This window comes from Ovis aries, chromosome 3, assembly GCF_016772045.2.
Source record: "Ovis aries strain OAR_USU_Benz2616 breed Rambouillet chromosome 3, ARS-UI_Ramb_v3.0, whole genome shotgun sequence".
In the NCBI taxonomy this organism is placed as follows: Eukaryota; Metazoa; Chordata; class Mammalia; order Artiodactyla; family Bovidae; genus Ovis; species Ovis aries.
The window spans coordinates 146,055,287-146,076,622 of NC_056056.1; the positions used below are offsets into that span (position 1 = coordinate 146,055,287).

Sequence of the window (21,336 nt, forward strand, 5' to 3'; positions counted from 1 at the left end):
GTCAAATAGTAATAGCATCATGGGTACTGATGCATATACTTTCTCCAAGGATCAAATTTATTAGTAGTAATTGAAAAGTGAAACCTGTTTCTAAAATGTGATAAACAATGTAGAAACTAATTTTGGCCTCCCTACCCACTAATCTTGAAGTCAACTCATTCATAACCACTCATGTTTCCATTGAAAAAAAAATGCTCAAGTCGGGGAAGGGGCACCTTTCAACAATCTTTATATTAGCTGTCTCCAGAAGATTAGAGACTCAGGAAATTAGGTATCAAAATTTAATTAACTTTTCACATTACAAAAAGAGAAAAGAAAAAATTAAAATAAAATCCACATTTCTCTAGAGAGAAAACCTGAAATGCATTTCAGTCTGCTGCATGGATTTTAGACACAAACAAATTAGAGGATAATTTTAACAGATAAAACATATATAGCATTTTGACGCTTAAGATATAGAACCAAAAGACAACAAATGAACAAATTAACATTTTAGATAAACCAAGAGAATGGATTTATTTTTAAGAGAATTTAAATTATGTATCCATGATGTTTATATTGTTGATTCAATTTAAAATATCAATTAATCTAGCTTGTAATAATGATGAAAACCTGTGATTCTCAAACCTGGATCCCTTTTAGACTCTCACGAACAACCTGAAAAGATACAGATCCCTATGCCTCACTGCCCAATTTTGATTTGGTAAGCCTGACTGAGGCCTAGGAAATCTGTTTTGCTTTTTCAAATTCTCCAGGTTATCCTGATGGACAACCAGGTTTGAGGACAACTAACAAGGAAAATGCACTCACAGAAAGAAGCTTTGATCTCCCAAAGCCTGGAGAATTAGAGATGGGGTCAGTCCCGGGCCAAATACCAAAAGTAAAATATTAGAATGGAAGTAATATAATATTTAGGGTCAAGAAACAGAGGCAGAGTCCAAAAGGGGAGCCAGGGTACAGGGTGGAAGCAAGCTTCATGAAACAGGAAGAGAGGTCAGAATGCCAGTGAGAAATCACAATCAGAACGCAGGGGAGGATGTAAGGAAGGCAGAAACCTCTCGGATTCAGCATTTGAGGTTCAGTCTGGCTCAGGACTCAGAGAAGGCTTCACCTGTACCAGATTCCTGTTTGCACAGCTATGCTTTTAAGTAAATTCCTCCATTAAGAGTATCAGCTCATTCAGGGTTTAACCAGTCTTATTTTTTCAGTATCTAATAGCTTGCATTAGTGTCCAGCATAAGACTGAGTGATATGCACTGACTTCTCCATAAACTGAAGTCATCTCCCAGGTGATCATATGTCATTGTAATGCCAGTGTGTGCATGTATATGTTTGTATGTATATTTTTTTTGTAGAATGCTTCAAACAGTGAACTGTTGTTTTGTTTAATGTGTAATTTTTTTTCCATGTTATTAAATTTTTAATGAAAATCCTCTAAAAATGAATTTTCAAAGTCAGGTAAATTGAAAGGACAGTTGTTATTTCTTGGGTAACAGTAAGACATTTATTTCTTTATAATTTTTTTTTCATTCATAAAAAGGACAAAGCACAGTCCTATGCTACTCCATTGAAAAAAATGATAAAAAATAACTAAAAAAATCAATTCAATATTTATCAGTATCAAATAAAACTACTACCACCTTTCCTTGAAATACAAAGAAACAACAGATGTATCTATCCTATATAAAGTTTAATTAAGAATCTTGTGTCTTAAAGCAGATGATGCATTAGTTAGCTTGACAACAGTTTAAACCTGATGGTCCCAGTCAAATTTGTACACGTCTATGAAGAAATGAAAGCTTGAATTATCAGTGTATGAGCGATTTTACTCTATTTTATCTCTGTCACAAATTTAAAATTAAACAAACAACCTTCAAAGTCTGTTTTCTTCTTATCTGTCAGAACCATTTCATGCAAAATCTAACCAGTTTTGCTCTTTATTACCATACATAAGAAAATAAAAGGCAAGCATGCATTTGGCAAAATATTTAGTTGTTGATTATATAAAAATGCCCAACATGGGTCACATTGCAAAAGGAAAACCCCAAAGTGTAACAATGAAAACACAAACATTTGTACAGAAGGCTTACAGAATATTTGTTTTCCAAAAGTATGAAGAGATTTTGTTGCTTTTTCAAATAATTAAATATTTTATGAAATCTGGCAATGATCTCAGACTGTTGACATACTTCTACTGGGGAATCATCCCTTTCACTTGTTTTTAAAAAGTTTCATTTTATAACAAAGAGTTAAATGTAAACTAATGAAATATTTATTGGTATTTTCATAATGAAAGCTCTAAACATTTACACATAGATATATAGTACAAAAATTATACAAATTAAAGAAAAGGGGGTAAAATAGTAATAGATCTATTTTGCTTCCTGTAGATATTTTTATGAACCTATAAGGTATCCTTTCTAAAAAGATAAACTCTATCTCTAATTAGCTAGCAAGGTTGTGCTAATAAAATAGGATTATACCTCTTGAAGCATCAGACATTGCACTATTTCATTAGCCAGCTAATCCTTTATTACTTGACTTCTTTCACATCCACACGCAAACATATGTCCGTGCACACCATGGAGAATGAAGAAATGTGCATCTTCCTTTCCAGGTCTTATAAAAACCTAAAATACCAACACTTGGGAGATACCACTGCACAGACAAGCTATTTGTCTCCTCCCAGCCTTCTAGTTTTGGATACTTTTCAAAGTACCATTAACAAACCTTGATTTGGTATTTTTAGCCAGTTTTCGGTATTGCATTGAAGCAGGAAATGAATTTGAAACTAAATTTAAAAAATAATGGGAAATACTGTAGTTTTTCCAAGCTACAGGTGATTTCTTGATCCCACACCTTTAATAAAGAAAGGTTTTACTTAGAATGAAGCACAAAAACAAAGACACTAGAATATTAGATAATTCTGATATTCACTTAACTGACATTTATCCCTAGCTATGTAAAGCCTGTCACATCTCAATTAAAAAAATGGGAGCTCTCTACTTTTTAAAATTGATCATTTCACATATGAATAAATACAGCAACATGATGATACTCTACCACAAGAGCTATGGTTTTTGAGGTTTGAAATTGATAATAAGAAAAGCATAAAAGAACATCAGAGTAGAATACAAAAGTAAAAAAAAAAAAACTTCATACAGTATGTTAATTTTACTATTAAAAAACTAACTTAAAAGAATTACTGATTCTGAAAACCAAATGTTTAGAAAATTACTTGCTTCCAAAATAGGAATACTGATCATAAGTTCTAGAATTTGGTTTTCAATATTCAAAATCTTCCAACTTATTCAATAAAATGATTTGGCATTGGATATTATGTCTAATTCTTCAGTTCTATTTTTTTTTCTAAGAAAACTCAAAATGTCAAGAATGATAGGGGCCATTCAAAAATATGCAGGACCCAAAACAGAGAGGATAGTACAAGAGACTATAGTACTCTTACATTTACCACATACAATCAACACTTCAACCTCTATTATATTTCACAACTTGTTATTAAATTTAAAGCACCTGTGTATGGTGATTTTACTTTCACTCTACAGCCTATAGTATTGAATTGAACACTGTAACTTGTCCCATTGGATTAAATCATGCAACTGTCACAGAATCAGTTTAAGTGGTTTATAAGGCATATTGGAACGAGTTAAAAATCATTTTATATTCATTTAAAAGTTTATTCTTTTGGATGAAGGGGTTCCTGAATGCCTCAGTCATAACATATGTTGTGAATCAGTTGGATAGTTTGTTAAATTATGATTTATTTGGCTTAGCATGGAGCCGCAGGGATTGGAAGGACCTGTAGTCATCATAGGGATGAAGGGTGTTCTCTGAGCTGGGCTGGGAAAAGCAGGTTGTCACACCACATTCAGAATTCCAAGTAGACAAGGATGCCAAGGGCAGGCAGCAGGAAGCCGAGAAGACATGGTGATAGGATGGATGCACCTATAATGCAAATCAAACACGTGCTTATTAGTTCATTGATAACAGTCACTATTGCTCATTTCCCCTGCTTTGGGGAAGACCATATTATGTAAACCCTGAAAAACAAGTGTTTCCTTCGAAAAAATACCAGCTTCTCTTAGTCTTAAGTGACTTAGTAAAAATAGAAATGGTTGATCAAGGATTTTTTTGTGTGAAAGTGCATAGACTATTTATACCACGAGTTCATATAAATCATTTAAGATAATAAGATCACAAATGTTTCTATTTTTCCTATGATTCAGCAGTCCTAAACTTCTACTAGAAGCCACTAGGTCAAGAAACATACATACATAAATGAAAAATCATAAGTAAGCTGTGACACAATAAGATGAAAAGATGCAGCAAAAATGCAAATAATGTTAAACCTGGGACAATGACATTGAGGAGGAGAAGGGGACAATAGAGGATGAGATGGTTGGATGACATTACCGACTCGATGGACATGAGTTTGAACAAGCTCTGGGAGTTGGTGATAGACAGGGAAGCCTGGCATACTGCAGTCCATGATGTCACAAAGAGTCAGACATGCTAAGCGACTGAACTGAATGACATTATATGTATACTGGAAGATATTGCATGGTTTCATATCCCATATATCAATAGTTTTAAAACATTTAGGGACTTATACACAATGATTTGAGACATGTATTTTTGATAATAATAATCTATTCAAATTTGTATCTAAAGAACAATTGCCCTGAAATACTAATGCTGTGATTTAAGAATAAAAATGATGTGATATTCTATATACTTAAAATACATCTTGAGTGCCATCTAGAAGGGCTCTTCCTGTGCTAAGGAAATTTATGGGTCTAAGTCCAGCATCACTGGAATTCTTGAGAATGGGTTGAAAAGTGGGATCAAAAAAGTATACTCTTCCTTTCAACTCTCCACAATTATTAAGTACTCTTTTTAATGAACTCATTGCTGGGAAGAGTGGCAGGCTAAAAATACAGTCAACAGATTGCAAGTATAATAGATTTGTGTCTATTTGTGTAAACATAATAGATTTTTGGAAGTTCTCTAAATTTGAAACTTTAAGTCATTGTTATCAACTATATCAACAGCTGTCTAAATATCCCTTTCTTTGCCATATTCTCCTTACATTTCAAAAGACTCAAGATTGAAGAGAAGAATCTTCTCTTCAATTTGGTCATTGAAAGCACAGTCATACTCCTTGTAAGGTGAACAATGATTGTGTCTACCTATATTCCCCTATTGCCCTGTTAGCAGCATTTGGTACTGCATGGAAAATGTAAAAGAGAAAACATTATGAGATACACATAAAGGGGTTCTTAGAAGTGAGCAGGGCAGTGAAGGTAAAAGTGAGGGCAGAATAGTAGGCACAATATAATCGGTCCTCAAGTAGCTGCCTCGTTATGGAGATGCTGCATAACAGACTACCAGTAGCAATGATGACACTAATAATAACTATGATAGCTGCTATTCATGGCTCTGTAATTACAAGACAGAAACCACACTGGCCCTTTATGTGTTTTGTGATATTTATACAGTAGTCTAAGGTGGTAGAACTTACTATCCTGACTCTATAGATTTGTTGTTGCTGTTCAGTCACTCAGTCACATCCGATTTTGCGACACCATGGACTGAGGCATGCCAGGCTTCCCTATCCTTCACCATCTCCTGAAGTATGCTCAAACTCATGTCCATTGAATTGGTGATGCCATACAACCATCTCATAATCTGTCATCTCCTTTTCCTCCTGTTCTCAATCTTTCCTAGCATCAGGGTCTTTTCCAATGAGTTGGATGTTTGCATTAGGTGGCAAAGTATTGGAGCTTCAGCTTCAGCATCAGTCCTTCCAATGAAAATTCAGGGTTGATTTCCTTTAGAATTGACTGGTTTGATCTCCTTGAAGTCCAAGGGACTCTCAAGAGTCTTCTCCAGCACAGTATGAAAGCATCAATTCTTCAGAGCTCAGCCTTTTTTGTGATCCAACTCTCATATCCATACATGACTACTAGAAAAACCATAGCTTTGACTATATATACCTTTGTCAGCAAAGTGATGTCTCTGCTTTTTAAAATGCTATCTAAGTTTGTCACAGCTTTTCTTCCAAGGAGCAAGTGTCTCTTAATTTCATGCCTACACTTTATAGATTATGTAACTCAGATTCAGATAAAATTACTGCTTAAGACCAGTAGCCAGTAGAAGGCAGAGCCAGGATTAGATCTCAGACCAGCCTGGCTCCAAAGCCCATGCTCTTTCTACCTTGCTGCCACTTTCTACAGATCACTTTGGAAAGGAACCAGGTCTAGAAAAGCGCTCGAATGCTACATCCTGCACTTCAAGTGTCAGGGCAGAGCACTGAAGGAAAACAAACGACATAGGGGAAAGTAGAGCTCCTAAGCTGTTTCCAGGGGTATTTGTTCTTGTAGTTTTCCTTCTCTTTTTCTACATAGATATTTTAAAACTATACCTCAGCACACATATTATTTTATTCAATAAGATGACCAATAATGACCTCAATCACACAGAAAAATATTAGTTTTCAATGTTTGACCTAATTTAAATGATCTTTCCTGAAGACCTTTGTCTGAGAATGACAGCGGGGTCTCTGAAATGCTCTGTCCTTTGACCACAAATTACATTAGTGATGGGTACACATTCGTGTATTTGCCTCAATATGTGGGTTGTCTCAGTACAAACTGTGGCAACAGAAAGAAGGTTAGTCAACTGTGAATGCCATTCTGAAGTTTTGGTGTTAGTATGAAAACAAAATATAATTTCCTAACTTGTGGCTGCAACATCAGGATATTTGATTTATTTAAAATAAACTCTTCAAGTTTATGTGTGTTATATTTAATTTCTCTAATGGCTCAAGCCTATGTAATTGTGGTCTTCATCTTCAATTCTCTTCTACATTCTAAACACAAATTAGAGACCTCACTGAATTGCTATTTAAAGCCATTTTAAATGTGGGATCCCCATATTCTTGAGGGGTTTTAAACATATATTCTTTTTTTACCTAACAAAATGTATATAATATTGCTATCAAGAATAATTTCAGTACTTACATGGTTAGTTGAAAACATGTATTTTGCATCAATGTAAGGAGACCTGGATTCGATCCCTGGATTGGGATCATCCCCTGGAGAAGGGAAAGGCTATCCACTCTGGCCTGGAGAATTCCATGGACTGTATAGTCCATGGTTTCAAAGAGCTGGACACAATTGAGCAACTTTCACTTTCACTGAATATCAAACATGAACAAATTATCAATCTGGTTAATTACTTTTGCCTATAGGAACTCATGTAAAGCCTATTTAGAATACTATGTCATTGGGTTTCTGGATTTTTTTTTTACCCTAAACTGCCTAGTTACACATCGAGAAGAGAAATTTAAGTAAAAAACAAGCAGTACTTAACCATCTTTTCAGGTTTTATGGTAAGTAGACAGTCACTCTAGGCTTCCTTGGTGGCTCAGTGGTAAAGAGTCCACCTGCCGATGCAGGAGATGGGGGTTTGATTAGTGGGTGGGGAATATCCCCTGGAGAAGAAAATGGCAACCCACTCCAGTATTCTTTCTTGGGAAATCCCATGGACAGAGGAGCCTGGGGGGTTACAGTCCATGGGGTCACAAAGAGTCAGACATGACTGAGCGACTGAGCATTGAGCACGAGCACAAGACAGTCACTCTAGTCAGCTTTTAATACAAATGTCTTTTCTGGTGCATGGGGATGACCCAGAGAGATGTTGTGGGGAGGGAGGTGGGAGGGGGGGTCATGTTTGGGAACGCATGTAAGAATTAAAGATTTTAAAATTAAAAACAAACAAACAAAAAAAAATAAAAAAACAATTAAAAAAATAAAAATAAAAATGAAAAAAACAAACAAACAAACAAATGTCTTTTCTGATGATTAAGTTTGGACATGCTCCAACCCTAATTGCTAACGTTTGTTGTGATTTTCTCCTTGTGGTGTCATGTTTTATGTTCACAATTTTTAACACCTCTAGATTGTGAACAATTTCAGGACAGGGAATATATCCAAATTATATTTTCAGCTATGTTGTCTAATACCAAGCCCAACATATAGTAATTTAAATATAAAGTTATGATATAAATAATTCTTACAGTTAAAAGCCCTGAATCTTTTCTGATTGTGGAATACAAGGTCAGAAAGACAGTAAAGGGGTAAGACATGGGGGTTTAAAGAAGAAGACAAAGACAACCACTGTGACCTGCATCTCTTATCAGAGAAACAATGTTAAAAATCTGCAGCATCAGAAAGGCCTTATTTTACTCCTCAGCCCAAAGCATTCTCCAACTTATCTTGGTAGGATGTTACTTTGGATTCCTTCAGTCTTATCCTTGGCCTTGGGCTGGGGGAAGAAAGTGTTTTGATAAGATGATTTATCCCCATCTTCATATATATCAGACGTGTTAGGTATACATCAGTGTGTCTTTGTGTTGAATTCAATAAAACTCCCTCTGGGATAGCAGCAAGTTTGGAGAATATAAAAGTCTGTCTGGGATTGACAGTAAAAATCAGCTCAGAGTGAAAAAAAAAAACAAAAAAAAAAACCCAAAGTGACCTGTCTTTATTTAGGTCAGTAGTATGAGAGTGAAAGATAATGCCAACTGTGAAACATTTCTAAGATCATGCAGCAACTAGAAAATGCAAGAACAACCCCATCATTGAATGGCTTGTTGACTTACTAATAATATTCCATACCTTCTTTACTGTTCCTATCTTTCACTACGAACATGCAGTGGGTAAACTACTCTCCTCTCATGATGGATCCCTGGCATGCTAAATCACTTTAGTCATGTCTAGCTCTTTGCGATCCCATGGACTGTAGCCTACCAGGGTCCTCTGTCCATGAGATTCTCCAGGCAAGAATACTGGAATGGGTTGCCATTTCCTTTTCCAGGGGATCTTACCAACCCAGAGATTGAACCCATGTCTCCTGCATCTCCTGCACTGGCAGGTGGGTTCTTTACCACTAGCACCACCTGGGAAGCCCCATGATGGGTCCCAACCCTACTTAATTCCTGATACTCCTGGCCTTATCTTAGAAACAGCAAATAACTCAGAACTGATTGCTTCTTCCCTTAGACCCTCCTCTAGATTATTCAGGAAGAACTCAAACCTTACATAAGATGTTTCTCCCTCCTACTTGAGTGCTGCTCCATGCCTGTGTTGAGGTGTGTTTCCTTGTTACATCTAGTCGATTACAGATGGTCTGACTGCCTGTCAGAGTACGACTTTGTACTTGGTCTTTGGATGTTTAGATTTTGAGAACAAATAGGCAAATATGAAGATCTGTCAGCAGGCCACCGTCCTGCCAGGAGATGTAAGGGTGTACTAAGAATAGCGTCATGGGGCTCTAGAGCCAAGCAAGGATAATGAAGTCCACATTCTGCCTCTGCTTTCAATTGGCTAGGTAATGCTGAGCATGTTCTTTAATCTTTTTATGTCCTAGTTCTTTCAAATAAGAAACAGGGATAACATATCTCATGTCTTGATTGTGAGAAGACATGGAGAAGATGTGTATCAATGGTTCTTCCATGTGTTTTAGCAGCATAACCTTTCTTCAGAAGCAATCATATGTGGAAGCTCTTTAACTGAACAAGGAGGGAGAGGGGATGCTTTATTTAGAGATGGGCCTGGGGCAGGGAACCACAGATATTTTTGACTCCTTTACATTCATGCTGATTCCTGTACTCCCCCAAGCCCATCACTCCAGAAAATGAGTGGCGCTTTGCTTATCACAGTTTGAAAATAGTTGTTTTATGTAGAGCACTTCAAAAAATGCATGGCTGATAGAAAACTCCCATAAATGACAGTGATTCATACATTTGATGTTGTTCATCTCTTTATATAATCCGAGATTATATTTTTTTAAAATAGTTAGATAAAAACAAAGGAAAACAATAGAGAAAGTAGGTGTGCCCCCTGCACAAAACTTACATTGGAAACCTGTATGCCTACTTACTGCTCCCCAATCATATATTGTGTCCTGTTCGATCACAAACATCCCTGAAATGTCATTTCACATATCAATACAGGGGATATTGCACTTTTCTGTAGTCGTCTAGCTCAAGGTGCAGAGAAGGCAATGGCAACCCACTTCAGTACTCTTGCCTGGAAAATTCCATGGGGGGAGAAGCCTGGTAGGCTGCCGTCTATGGGGTCGCAAAGAGTCGGACATGACTGAAGCAACTTAGCAGCAGCAGTTCAAGGTGATCTCCTTGGTGACATGGTAGTTGGGGATTCTTTGTTTTAATTCACTGGAACTCAATGAAGAAAAAGCTGAATTTGCACTGCTTTGGGACAGCTAGAGCCAGTTAACTGAACACTTGTGTCTGCCACGTTTCTGGCATTTATCTCTTCTTCCTTTGCTGATTGCCTCACATTCTCAGACTGACTCCTCAAGATAGACCAGAGTGGGAAGCTCACAATTATACATTCTTAAAAGCAAAGAGATGATTTCTTTTAACGCCAACTCCAGTGAGGAAACTCTTAAGGAAAAATTCTTATTTGAGAAGTCTGAGTCATACACCTACTGTAAAACCAATATTGTGGCTGAATTAGTGGATTTGTGTGATTGAACTAGATTAGAGTAGGTGCCCATCTCATCCCTCAGTCAATCACTCTGGCCAAGGAGAAGGGTCAGTTAAGAAGACTTTAACCTTTCTAATCTCAGGTATTAATTAAGAGCTTTGTTTTTGGAGTTAGCTTAACCAGTTCGGCCTCCTGACTCTATTACTCCTTGGCTGTGTACCTTTTAGAAAATATTTTGTATCTGTTTACCAATTAGATGTTGTGAGGATTAAGTGAGAAAATGGCACTTATTTTCCTAAATTTTGTGACAGAAATGGGTGAAAACAAAGTTAAAGGAGGAAAAACTGTTTCTTACTTTGAAATTCTGACACATAATTTAATGTATGAATGAATTTTCTGACCAAAAGACCAAGATCATTTTTTTTTTTTTAATATCACACACTCCAATTTTCTTGCAGGACTTAACATGAAGGATCTGAAGTCTTTTGAGGCAAAAAAAAAAAAAAAAAAAAAAAAACTAAAAAAACTAAAATTTGTCTCGACTACTGGGATTTTATTTAATGTCTCAGACAAAACAATTATAGATTTGTTATTGGTAAATTAATTTCTAGGCTTTGCATCTTATATGTCTCTTCTCTCTTTCATATTCACTCTTGCATTTTTAAAGAAGTAGGTAAACCAGTTGTAAAAGTCCTCATAATTATAGACTCATCATGCCCAAAAATCATATCAAAATTAGGTTATTTAGCATGTGCTTATTGGCCAATAATAGACCGTATGTTTACAGTTCTCAGCAAATAACCAGACATCACTCTATGTGCTTGCTCCTTTCTCAAGGAGGAAATGCATTCTTGCAGTTTAGCATTTCCTGACAGGGAAAGGACTAGAGTCAACAGTAAGGAAGAGTATACAACTGCCAGCATAAGTAGCCGGCAAACCATAAACATTTCTTTTGGCCCTTTTCCTGATTCCCACCTTTTTTTTTTTTTTTTGCTGACAAATCTAGGGATTTTATTGGGAAAGGGTGCCTGGGCAGAGAGCAGGAGGGAAAAGAAACCCAGGACTGCTGTGCGACATGGTTCACAGTCTCAGTATTTTATGGTGATAAGATCAGTTTCCTAGTTGTCTCTGCCCAATTACTCTGTCTCACGCATACATTGCTCAGCCAAGATGGATGCTAATGAGGATTCTGGGAGGTGGTAGGATACGTGGAGTCTCCTTTTGACCTTTCCTGGATTCTTCCAGTTAGTCCACCCTATTTTTTATCCTTGCCTAGAATCTGGTAAAGAATTTTCAGTAAAACTCCTGTAACTAGTAAGGTTAACCTTAAAATTTACTCTGGGCTGTATACCAGAACAGTTATTTTTATAAATTGCCTAAGAAGAATTAAAAGAGATATCTTTTTAAAAGTTAGGTCACTCTGCTAACTCTTGGGGGAAATGTTGAGAAAGTTTTCAATGTTATCTCAGTTATTATAAGCAAAAATACCTGCCTTTGATAAAATGGAATAATCTAATCTATTTTTAAGAGTTTCTAGAAAAGAAAAAAAAAAGAAATAAAAAATTGAAATGGATTTTTTCTTTGAGATACTGTAGACTTTATATATATATATATATATATATATATATTTTTTTTTTTTTTTTTTTTGCTTTGAGATCTATTTTATTATAGTGCCTATGTGGTATCAGCTAGCTTATTTTGTGTTTTATAATTTTTTCTCCTTACATCTCTTTCAGATAGCAAAACACTAAGCTGTGTGAAGAAGAGAAAAAGACAATTTAAGGCCTATTTATAGTCCTGTCGATAGCTAGTTGTGTAACTTTGAGAAAAGAGAAAATTTGGACTTAAAATATGACTCTGAGGCTGGCATGATCTTTGGGCATTTTACTTGTCAAGGCTATTGATTTGTCCTTGGGTTCTTAGTATGGCTATTGGTAGGTGATTCCATGCAAACCATGATTAATTTAAGAATGTCAGGGATTGAGCCATAAACTTTGTAAAGATGTTTATTATATTTCTCCTTATCTAAGATAATCTAAGTTGATATTTGTTTATATATACATTAAAAGCTTGATTATGTAAGTGATAGTGGTTATGAAGGTTCTTTAAAACTGGTGAAACCCACTAATCTTGCTACTCCTATTTGTTTGGCAATTATAAACACATATGTCAAGCAAAATGGTGTTGTTTTTGGCAAGGGTATATGATTTGCTGGCAGCTTATTCTGGTAGTTGTATACTTTCCTTACTGTTGACTCTGGTCCTTTCCCTATCAGGAAATGCTAGATTGCAAGGATGCATTTCTGCTTTGAGAAAGGAGCAAGCATTTCTAATAGAGTGATGACTACTTATTTGTTGGGAAATGTAAACATAACTTCTGTCTATTATTGGCCAACAGTTCAGTTCAGTTTAGTCGTTCAGTTGTGTCCGACTCTTTGAGACCCCATGGGCTGTAGCACACCAGGCCTCCCTGTTCATCACCAACCCCTGGAGCTTACTCAAATTCATGTCCATTGAGTTGGTGATGCCATCCAACCATCTCATCCTCTGTCGTCCCCTTTTCCTCCTGCCTTCAATCTTTCCCAGCATCAGGGTCTTTTCAAATGAGTCAGTTCTTTGCATCAGGTGGCTAAGGTATTGGAGTTTCAGCTTCAAGGTCAGTCTTTCTAATTCCAATTCAGGACTGCCAATTCAGAACTGATCTCCTTTAGGATGGACTGGTTGGACCTCCTTGCTGGTTAGGGTTAGGGTTAACAAGCACATGGTGCATGGCCTAATTTTGATATGACTTTTGGGCAAGATGAAGCTATAAGGCTGAGGACTTTTAAAACTGGTTTACCTACTTCTTTAGAAATGTAAGATGAGGCTTTCACTAAAGCATGAGACTTGACAAGAAAAATTCTACTTGAATACTGTTATCCTCACTTGAGTGTGTAACCTCCTGCAAGGTACTTAATCTCTCAGAGTCTCCATTTCTTTATCAGCAAAATGGGGAATACTTCCATAGCACAGTATTCATGATAATTAAATGAAAAAAAGTTAAAAATACATAGTAAGCACCATCTGATAATTATGAATTTGAAATATGACATTTGGTACATTCATTTAAAAATTACTACTTAGTGAATATCTATGAGAATAAATTGAGCATGGGATGAGACCAAAGAGACTCAGAGCTCTCTTCTCTTCTGTGCTATAAATTGTTTGACATACATATAATGGATTTCAGGGGGTTAATTTTTTCCTCAAAATCCTTAACAAATAATCTTCAAGCTTTTGCTTTTTTTATTCACAAACAACCAGAGCCAGCTTACTGGATCACCTTTGCTTTTGGTGCTAGAAATAGCTCACTGGCAGAACATTCTAACATGGATAGCCCTGGAATAAAACTAACTGGTCATGAAAGTCACTTTTTCTTAAACTCATCAGTGTATATAATCAAAGAAATTCAAATGAAGAAATCCAAAAAAGGGAAGTAGGTAGATACATGTTACTACAAAGCTCACTGAATTTTTTTTTAGTTCTTTTAAAAAATAAATTTGAGTAAATAATCTTTTGCTGATTTTAATACTCATGCTTATGGTCATGATAGGCAAAATGTTTGCTTATAGGTAAGACCACGGAGCAAAAAAGCTTAGTCATGCTCCTAGACATCATGACTACTTATTCACAGAGGATCTATTCTGTTTAGGCATCCTTAAAATTATAAGACAGATAACCTATTTTTAGCAGATACATATTTGCATGCCTATTTATGGTACTCATATTTGTGGGACAAGTCATCCTGCAGTTCTAGGAAAGGTTAGGTATCTTGCCTTTTAAATTTGCTTAGAATAGTAGATTTTTCAAAAGATAAGTGCTGAGGATGACACAGAAAATCCTCTGTCAACTGGCACTGTAATCCCTATAATAGGAACTCTTTCAGTTTTATGTAACTGCTTTGTAGGACCCTAACTAGGCAGCCATCTTTCATCTGGCTGGCTACCTGGGGGTGGTTTCCAATTCACATGTCAGGTTTCAACAAAGAATAGATGCAGGTTAATTTAAATTTAAGTATTAACTCTACTTTTCTTTTCAAATCAAATCTTCACCTAACAATGAGGAAAACTCCAAAATTTAGATATACAGATAGTGGTAATATAAGAATAAAAATGATTTCTTTAAAATTACTTTATTTATTCATAAGTTTTCTTAAAACTGGCCTAAGTAACAATACTTGTAATTAAAAAATATTTGTTCAATAGGCAAAACACTCTCCAACATAAATCACAGCAGGATCCTCTATAATCCACCTCCCAGAATACTGGAAATAAAAGCAAAAATAAACAAGTGGGATCTAATTAAAATTAAAAGCTTCTGCACAACAAGGAAACTATAAGCAAGGTGAAAAGACAGCTTTCGGAATGGGAGAAAATAATAGCAAATAAAGCAACTGACAAACAACTAATCTCAAAAATATACAAGCAACTTATACAGCTCAATTCCAGAAAAATAAACGACCCAATCAAAAAATGGGCCAAAGAACTAAATAGACATTTCTCCAAAGAAGACATACGGATGGCTAACAAACACATGAAAAGATGCTCAACATCACTCATTATCAGAGAAATGCAAATCAAAACCACAATGAGGTACCATTTCAAACCAGTCAGAAGGGCTGCGATCAAAAGTCTACAAGCAATAAATGCTGGAGAGGGTGTGGAGAAAAGGGAACCCTCTTACACTGTTGGTGGGAATTCAAACTAGTACAGCCACTATGGAGAACAGTGTGGAGATTCCTTAAAAAACTGCAAATAGAACTGCCTTATGACCCAGCAATCCCACTGCTGGGCATACACACCAAGGAAACCAGAATTGAAAGAGACACATGTACCCCAATGTTCATCTCAGCACTGTTTATAATGGCCAGGACATGGAAGCAACCTAGATGTCCATCAGCAGAGGAATGGATAAGAAAGCTGGGGTACATATACACAATGGAGTATTACTCAGCCATTAAAAAGAATACATTTGAATCAGTTCTAATGAGGTGGATGAAACTGGAGCCGATTATACAGAGTGAAGTAAGCCAGCAAGAAAAACACCAATACAGTATACTAACACATAGATATGGAATTTAGAAAGATGGTAATGATAACCCTGTATGCGAGACAGCAAAAGAGACACAGATGTATAGAACAGACTTTTGGACTCTGTGGGAGAGGGAGAGGGTGGGATGATTTGGGAGAATGGCACTGAAACATGTATACTATCATGTAAGAAATGAATTGCCAGTCTATGTTCGATACAAGATACAGGATGCTTGGGGCTGGTGCACGGGGATGATCCAGAGAGATGATATGGGGTGGGAGGTGGGAGTGGGGTTCAGGATTGGGAACTCATGTACACCCGTGGTGGTTTCATGTCAGTGTATGGCAAAACCAATACAGTATTATAAAGCAAAATAAAGTAAAAATAAAATTTTTTTAAATAATAATAACAAAATAAAAAATATTTGTTCAAAAGATTATTTTTATTTAATTTATTAAGTGACTGCTCTGTCCAGGAAATTTTTGCAACATGTTATTTTGCTTAATTCTTATAATACAGTTAAATTTTGTCTCATTATCCTCATTTACAGATGAAAGGCCTATGGGTCTGATTTGCCACCTAGCAAAAGGCAAAATCGGCTTTTGAACTGAAACCTGGTCCCAATGTTATTTTCTCTACTCCAAAGATGCTACATGAATGCTTCCTTCCATAATGTAATGACTTGAGAGTTAGAAAATATTACGAGTATCCAAACATCTCCATGCCACAGAAGTCAGACTCCAGTCCTTTACTGGTTAAATGTGGTGGTTCAGAGTCACAAATACTTAGATGCTTTCCCAGGGCAAAACCAGAAAAAAGTTCTATTTGATTTTTCTTTGCTTTGGGGCTATGACAAATAAGGGACTCACCTGTTTGAGGTGGTATTTTTTATTTAAGATTTTCCTTTTCAATTTGATTCTGAACTGATATGTTTGTCAGACCTTGAGGCCTTAGTGCAAGATTCAGTGTCACCCATCTATCATCAAGGATTAATGGGTGTCTCGCTGTTTTTCCACATACACGTGAAGTCCTTATAAGAAATTGTCTGAATTCATTGAACCTTCACAATTTTTAAAAGGATCATAATCAAGTGAAACTTCTTTTTGTACTTTCACAGAAGAAACAATTTCTCAGCTATTGTAACAACAGTCTGAAACATCTAAGGAGTTGCTGGCTGAAATCAGCATTAATTACTCTAAAGGATTTATAAGAGTTTGTGCTGATTCAGTAGAAGATATAAAAATTTTTCAATAACTTTGGATGACATCTACATGGAATTTTTGTTCTGTTTATATATTTTTCAAAGTTTTTTTTTTCTTTTTTTTTTTTCCCAAAAGGCTTATTCTTAGTTATGTTTCATGGTACTAAGCCCTGAAATTTTAAGCTCTTCTAAATTCTTTTTAGGTACACAAAGGACGGGGAAGCCTGGCATACTGCAATCCATGGGGTCACAAAGAGTCCGAAAAGACTTAGTGACCACACAACAACAACAAAGTGGAAGAAAAGAAGGTTGAATTTCATCACGTGTATCAAGAGTTTATTTTAAAAGTCAACCTAGTAGTTACTCCTTGCTAACCAACAGGAATTCTGGGAAATGCCTTAAGGAACCATTTTGTTTATACTGAACAAGTCAAATTCTTATACAGTGAGTGGAAATTGAAGCTCTTTTGTCAACATCTATTTTTCTAACCAGTATTCTTCCAGTCACTTTATTACAAAATGTCTGGAGTAATTATTGACTTTTTCTCCACAAGACTGGTGTCTTGTGTCTTTATGCTTCATGAAAGTGTATTTGTTTTGTGACAGTGTATTCTATACAAAGGCACTATTAGATGTTGATTGATGATGATATATGAATACGCTTAAGGTAACATGGAGAAGGAAACGGCAACCCACTCCAGTATTCCTGCCTGGAGAATCCCATGGATGGTAGCCTGTCAGGCTCCTCTGTCTATGGCATCGCAAGAGTTGGATGTGACTTAGTGACTAAACCACCACCAAAATAACATAACTGTCAAGATATTAAGAGAAATATTATAAAATCTTGAAAGAAGTTTGAGTCTACTAATTTGCTTTGATATTTATTTCACCTGGAGTGTCCTGCCTCCTTTCCCTAGCTTTTCCATGTTAGATTCCACATAGGAGCACCGCCTCTCTCATTCTCTACATTATCTGTTCTGTCATTAGTCTTTTTGCATCCTTCTGAATTACTTAGCTTAGTTAGTCGTTTGCCATTCATTTTTAATTACTTAGAATGAAAAACACAGAGTCATTTTCAAAGCGCTTTTCTCTTTCATTTGCATACACCATCTTGGTCACCATGTATACTTGATTCCAACTCTAAGAGAGCTCTAGAATTTCTCTGCTCCACTGTCTCTCTCCACAGTCTGCCATAGTTATCCAGGACTTCATCACCTCTTACTTAAACACAAGAAAAAGTAAACAGATGAAAAAAAGCAATCTATCTCCTTTTCAATCTGTCTGTAACCTATAGTCTAACTATATTTACCTTCCTCTACTTTTGGAATCCTCCTTAAAGATACACTAAATGAGATGGCATTTTTATGTTTTTATGTGTGCTCAGAATTAACACTTGTTTCCTCAAACTGAAGTGCTATTTTACCTCCTTTTACACCTGGAAAACACTCACTGATCATAAAAGAGTCATCAAAGTATCATTCTTTTAAGTAATTGTGCATGAATTTAATTATTTCCTCCTAGGTATTTGCTGGTGGCTCAGACAGTAAATAATCCACATGCAATGCGGAGACCTGGATTCGATCCCCAGGTTGGGAAGATCCCCTGGCAACCCACTCCAGTGTTCTTGCCTGCAGAATGCCCATGGACAGAGAGACTGGTGGGCTACAGTCCATGGGTAGAGATTATCAAGCCTCCTGTCTGCAAAGAGTCAGACAGGACTGAGCAACTATGCACAGAGCAGAGCTTGCTTCTACAACACTCAGTGCTGCAAATTATTTTCTCACCTATCTTATTTTTCTAAGAATTTATGGTTCTTTAAGAATAGAGACCATGTTCTTATTCATCTTCCAACTTCTAGGGACCAAGTCCTACCTAATAGACATGTTATGCTCAGTACATTTTTGTTGAATGAGTTACAGTAATGGTCCCGCTTTAGAGCACCCCTCCCCCACCGCTGTAGTTCTACCAAAGATCTCTCTCTCTCTAGACATATCTGAGAAAGACCATTCCTGAGAAGATGTAGTATAACAAGTTAGTTTCCCTATAAAATATCCATCTGTTTGTAGACACAAAATCAAGCAATCATCCCATTTAACCTATATGCAATAAAGGGCTAACAATGTACAAACAAGGTCTTTCACTGATAGTCCATTTTCTGAAAATAACTGCTAGTCAGATGACTGTTAGCACTATTTTATAATTTGGATTAAAAACGTAACAGAATTCACCAAAATAATTTAGCTCCACACTAAAACTTTACTATTTTTTCCTCTTGTGATAGTTCTCCTAATGAAGTTGTAAGATTTTTCTGTCACTTAATATCTTTCTTGCTTTCTATAGTGTTTTGGTCATGTTTAAGTTGTGAATATGTCTAGAATATAATCTTGAACCAGGAAGAGAAGACTGTTTCTTTAAAGGAACATATTTAGATATTTTAATTTGCATAATTTGTGCTTTAAGAATTTTACCTTTAAATCAAATGAATTTCCACATGGAATCTAAATAATTAAAGCAATCTGAGTTTATTTACTTCTTCAATGATTATTTAGATGCTGTCTCATTAGATAATGGTAGAGACTGTGAAGGTGCTTTCTATATAATTAACAAAATATGGTTTGGATTTGGCTGCTGGAAATCTCACTTCTTTCTCTGGTATTTACTACTTGTTCTGCAATGAAGAATTAGTTATGGAATGACCTAGATATTTCTGTGTGTCTTCGTTATTCTTCCACTGTGCCACACCATTTCCCAGGATCAGGTTCTTGTTAAAAATTGCCACATGAAATTAACCTCCTCTGGATGTAATATAGAGACCAAGAACACATGTAGAAAATCTAAATTATCTGAACCCGGGCCTTTCACTTTAACAGCAATGTGATTTGGGGCAAGTTACTTAAACTCTCTGATCTCAGTTATTTCATCAGTCAAATGAGGATAGCTACATTTATTTATTTGAGTCTTACAACAATTAAAGGTACAGAAAGTGCATTGCAATTATAAAGAAATACTTCACAGTCGGTAGCTATTCCTCCTGCAATTACTAGAAAGTTCTTTTCCTGATCTGCTCCATTTGTCAAAGAAGAGATTGCCACTCATCTGTGGTCTCTGCAGATCACATTCCGCAAAATGTTTTTACTGGACTCAGGAAGGAAAAGACACTGGGCCAAGTCCAAACTGAAGGGCATTTGCTAAGTAACAGCTAAGATTTAGGAAACCATTCAAGACAAGTCAGGAAGGAACACATTGTTCTGACTACAGTTTAACCACTCTGGATTTCCAAAGTTGTACAAACTTGAATCCCAGCCTCGTACAGAAGTGAGGAGACCCTAGGCTGTAACTAGAAGCTGAGAAGACAGAGAAGGAAGTCACTGCTGAGAAAGTTACACAGGCATGATCTACCTTGTAGATAGAGTTACTGGATATTTTAGCTAAGTAAGCAATAGACATCTGGATGTGATTAAAATTTAACCTAATCAGTTCTGCTTTTTTAAAAAGATAGCGTTTGTAAGTTCATGAATTCAATTTACACAAAATGAGAACCTACTACTATTCTGCCTAGTGCTAGTGCAGAAACAGCCATTCTGCCCCCTGGAGATCACAGCCGAATTACAAGTCAACCAAGCTGTACTGTTGCACTCAGAATATCTAAGACACCATGGGAGCAAAGAGTGGGAAGCTGCAGGTGATGGTGCAAAAGGAGTTTCTGGGAGGAAAAGAGACACAAGCTTAGAAAGAAGAAATGGGACAAAATATATGTATGTGCTTCACAAATGCCCTTTGTGATAATGAAATATTTACCAAGAAATGCATACTAAAAAAAAATCTAATGAAAAATAATCCTTGATATTCAGAAGGAAATAAAGTTTTATGCTAAGCCATGGCTTTATTATCATCTAATTTAATTTAAAGTTCTAATAAATCCCCTAAGCAATATTAACTTCTGTAATTAGTCGATAGAACACTCCAAAATAATAAAAGCAAGCAAATGCTTTAAAATTTAAGGAGATAGTTTATCATGATCTTTTTTTTAACATAAATGTAATATAAATATACAATCTGTTAGACTGTATTTCAAATATAGTTGTTCAATGTCAGAGAAGTTTTTAACCTAGGAAAAGAGCCACAACAAAAATGTCTTAGTTGGAATAATGAGTAAGCTTTAGTTTTAAAACCTGAAATGTTGCATGCTACCTACTTAAAAAGAAAGTGAAAGAAAGTGAAAGTGAAGTCATGTGTCCAACTCTTTGCAACCTCATGGACTGCAGCCCACCAGACTCCTCTGTCCATGGGATTCTCCAGGCAAGAGTACTGGAGTGGGTTGCCATTTCCTTCTCCAGGGGATCTTCCCGACCAAGGGATCAAACCCAGGTCTCCCACACTACAGGCAGATGCTTTAACCTCTGAGCCACCAGGGAAATCCATTTAAAAATGGGTGAGTATAAGCCACAGAGGACATACTTTTCACTGACCACATAGCATATTTATATAAAAAATATACTGGTGTAACATATTCATTTTAAAATGTCATGAGA

The 21,336-nt window shown here is 36.1% G+C and overlaps 1 protein-coding gene across 3 annotated transcripts in view; it reads right to left on the minus strand.

The window, feature by feature from the left end:
* Positions 1–1,481: 1,481 nt before the first annotated feature.
* Positions 1,482–21,336, minus strand: part of CNTN1 (contactin 1) — a 417,338-nt gene continuing 397,483 nt past the window's right edge. For all 3 annotated transcript variants that reach the window (XM_042246873.2, XM_060412756.1, XM_060412755.1), the window contains one exon: positions 1,482–3,966. In XM_042246873.2, coding sequence (XP_042102807.1) covers positions 3,890–3,966 — 77 coding nt within the window. In that variant the 3' untranslated portion in view covers positions 1,482–3,889. The remainder of the gene's footprint in view (positions 3,967–21,336) is intronic.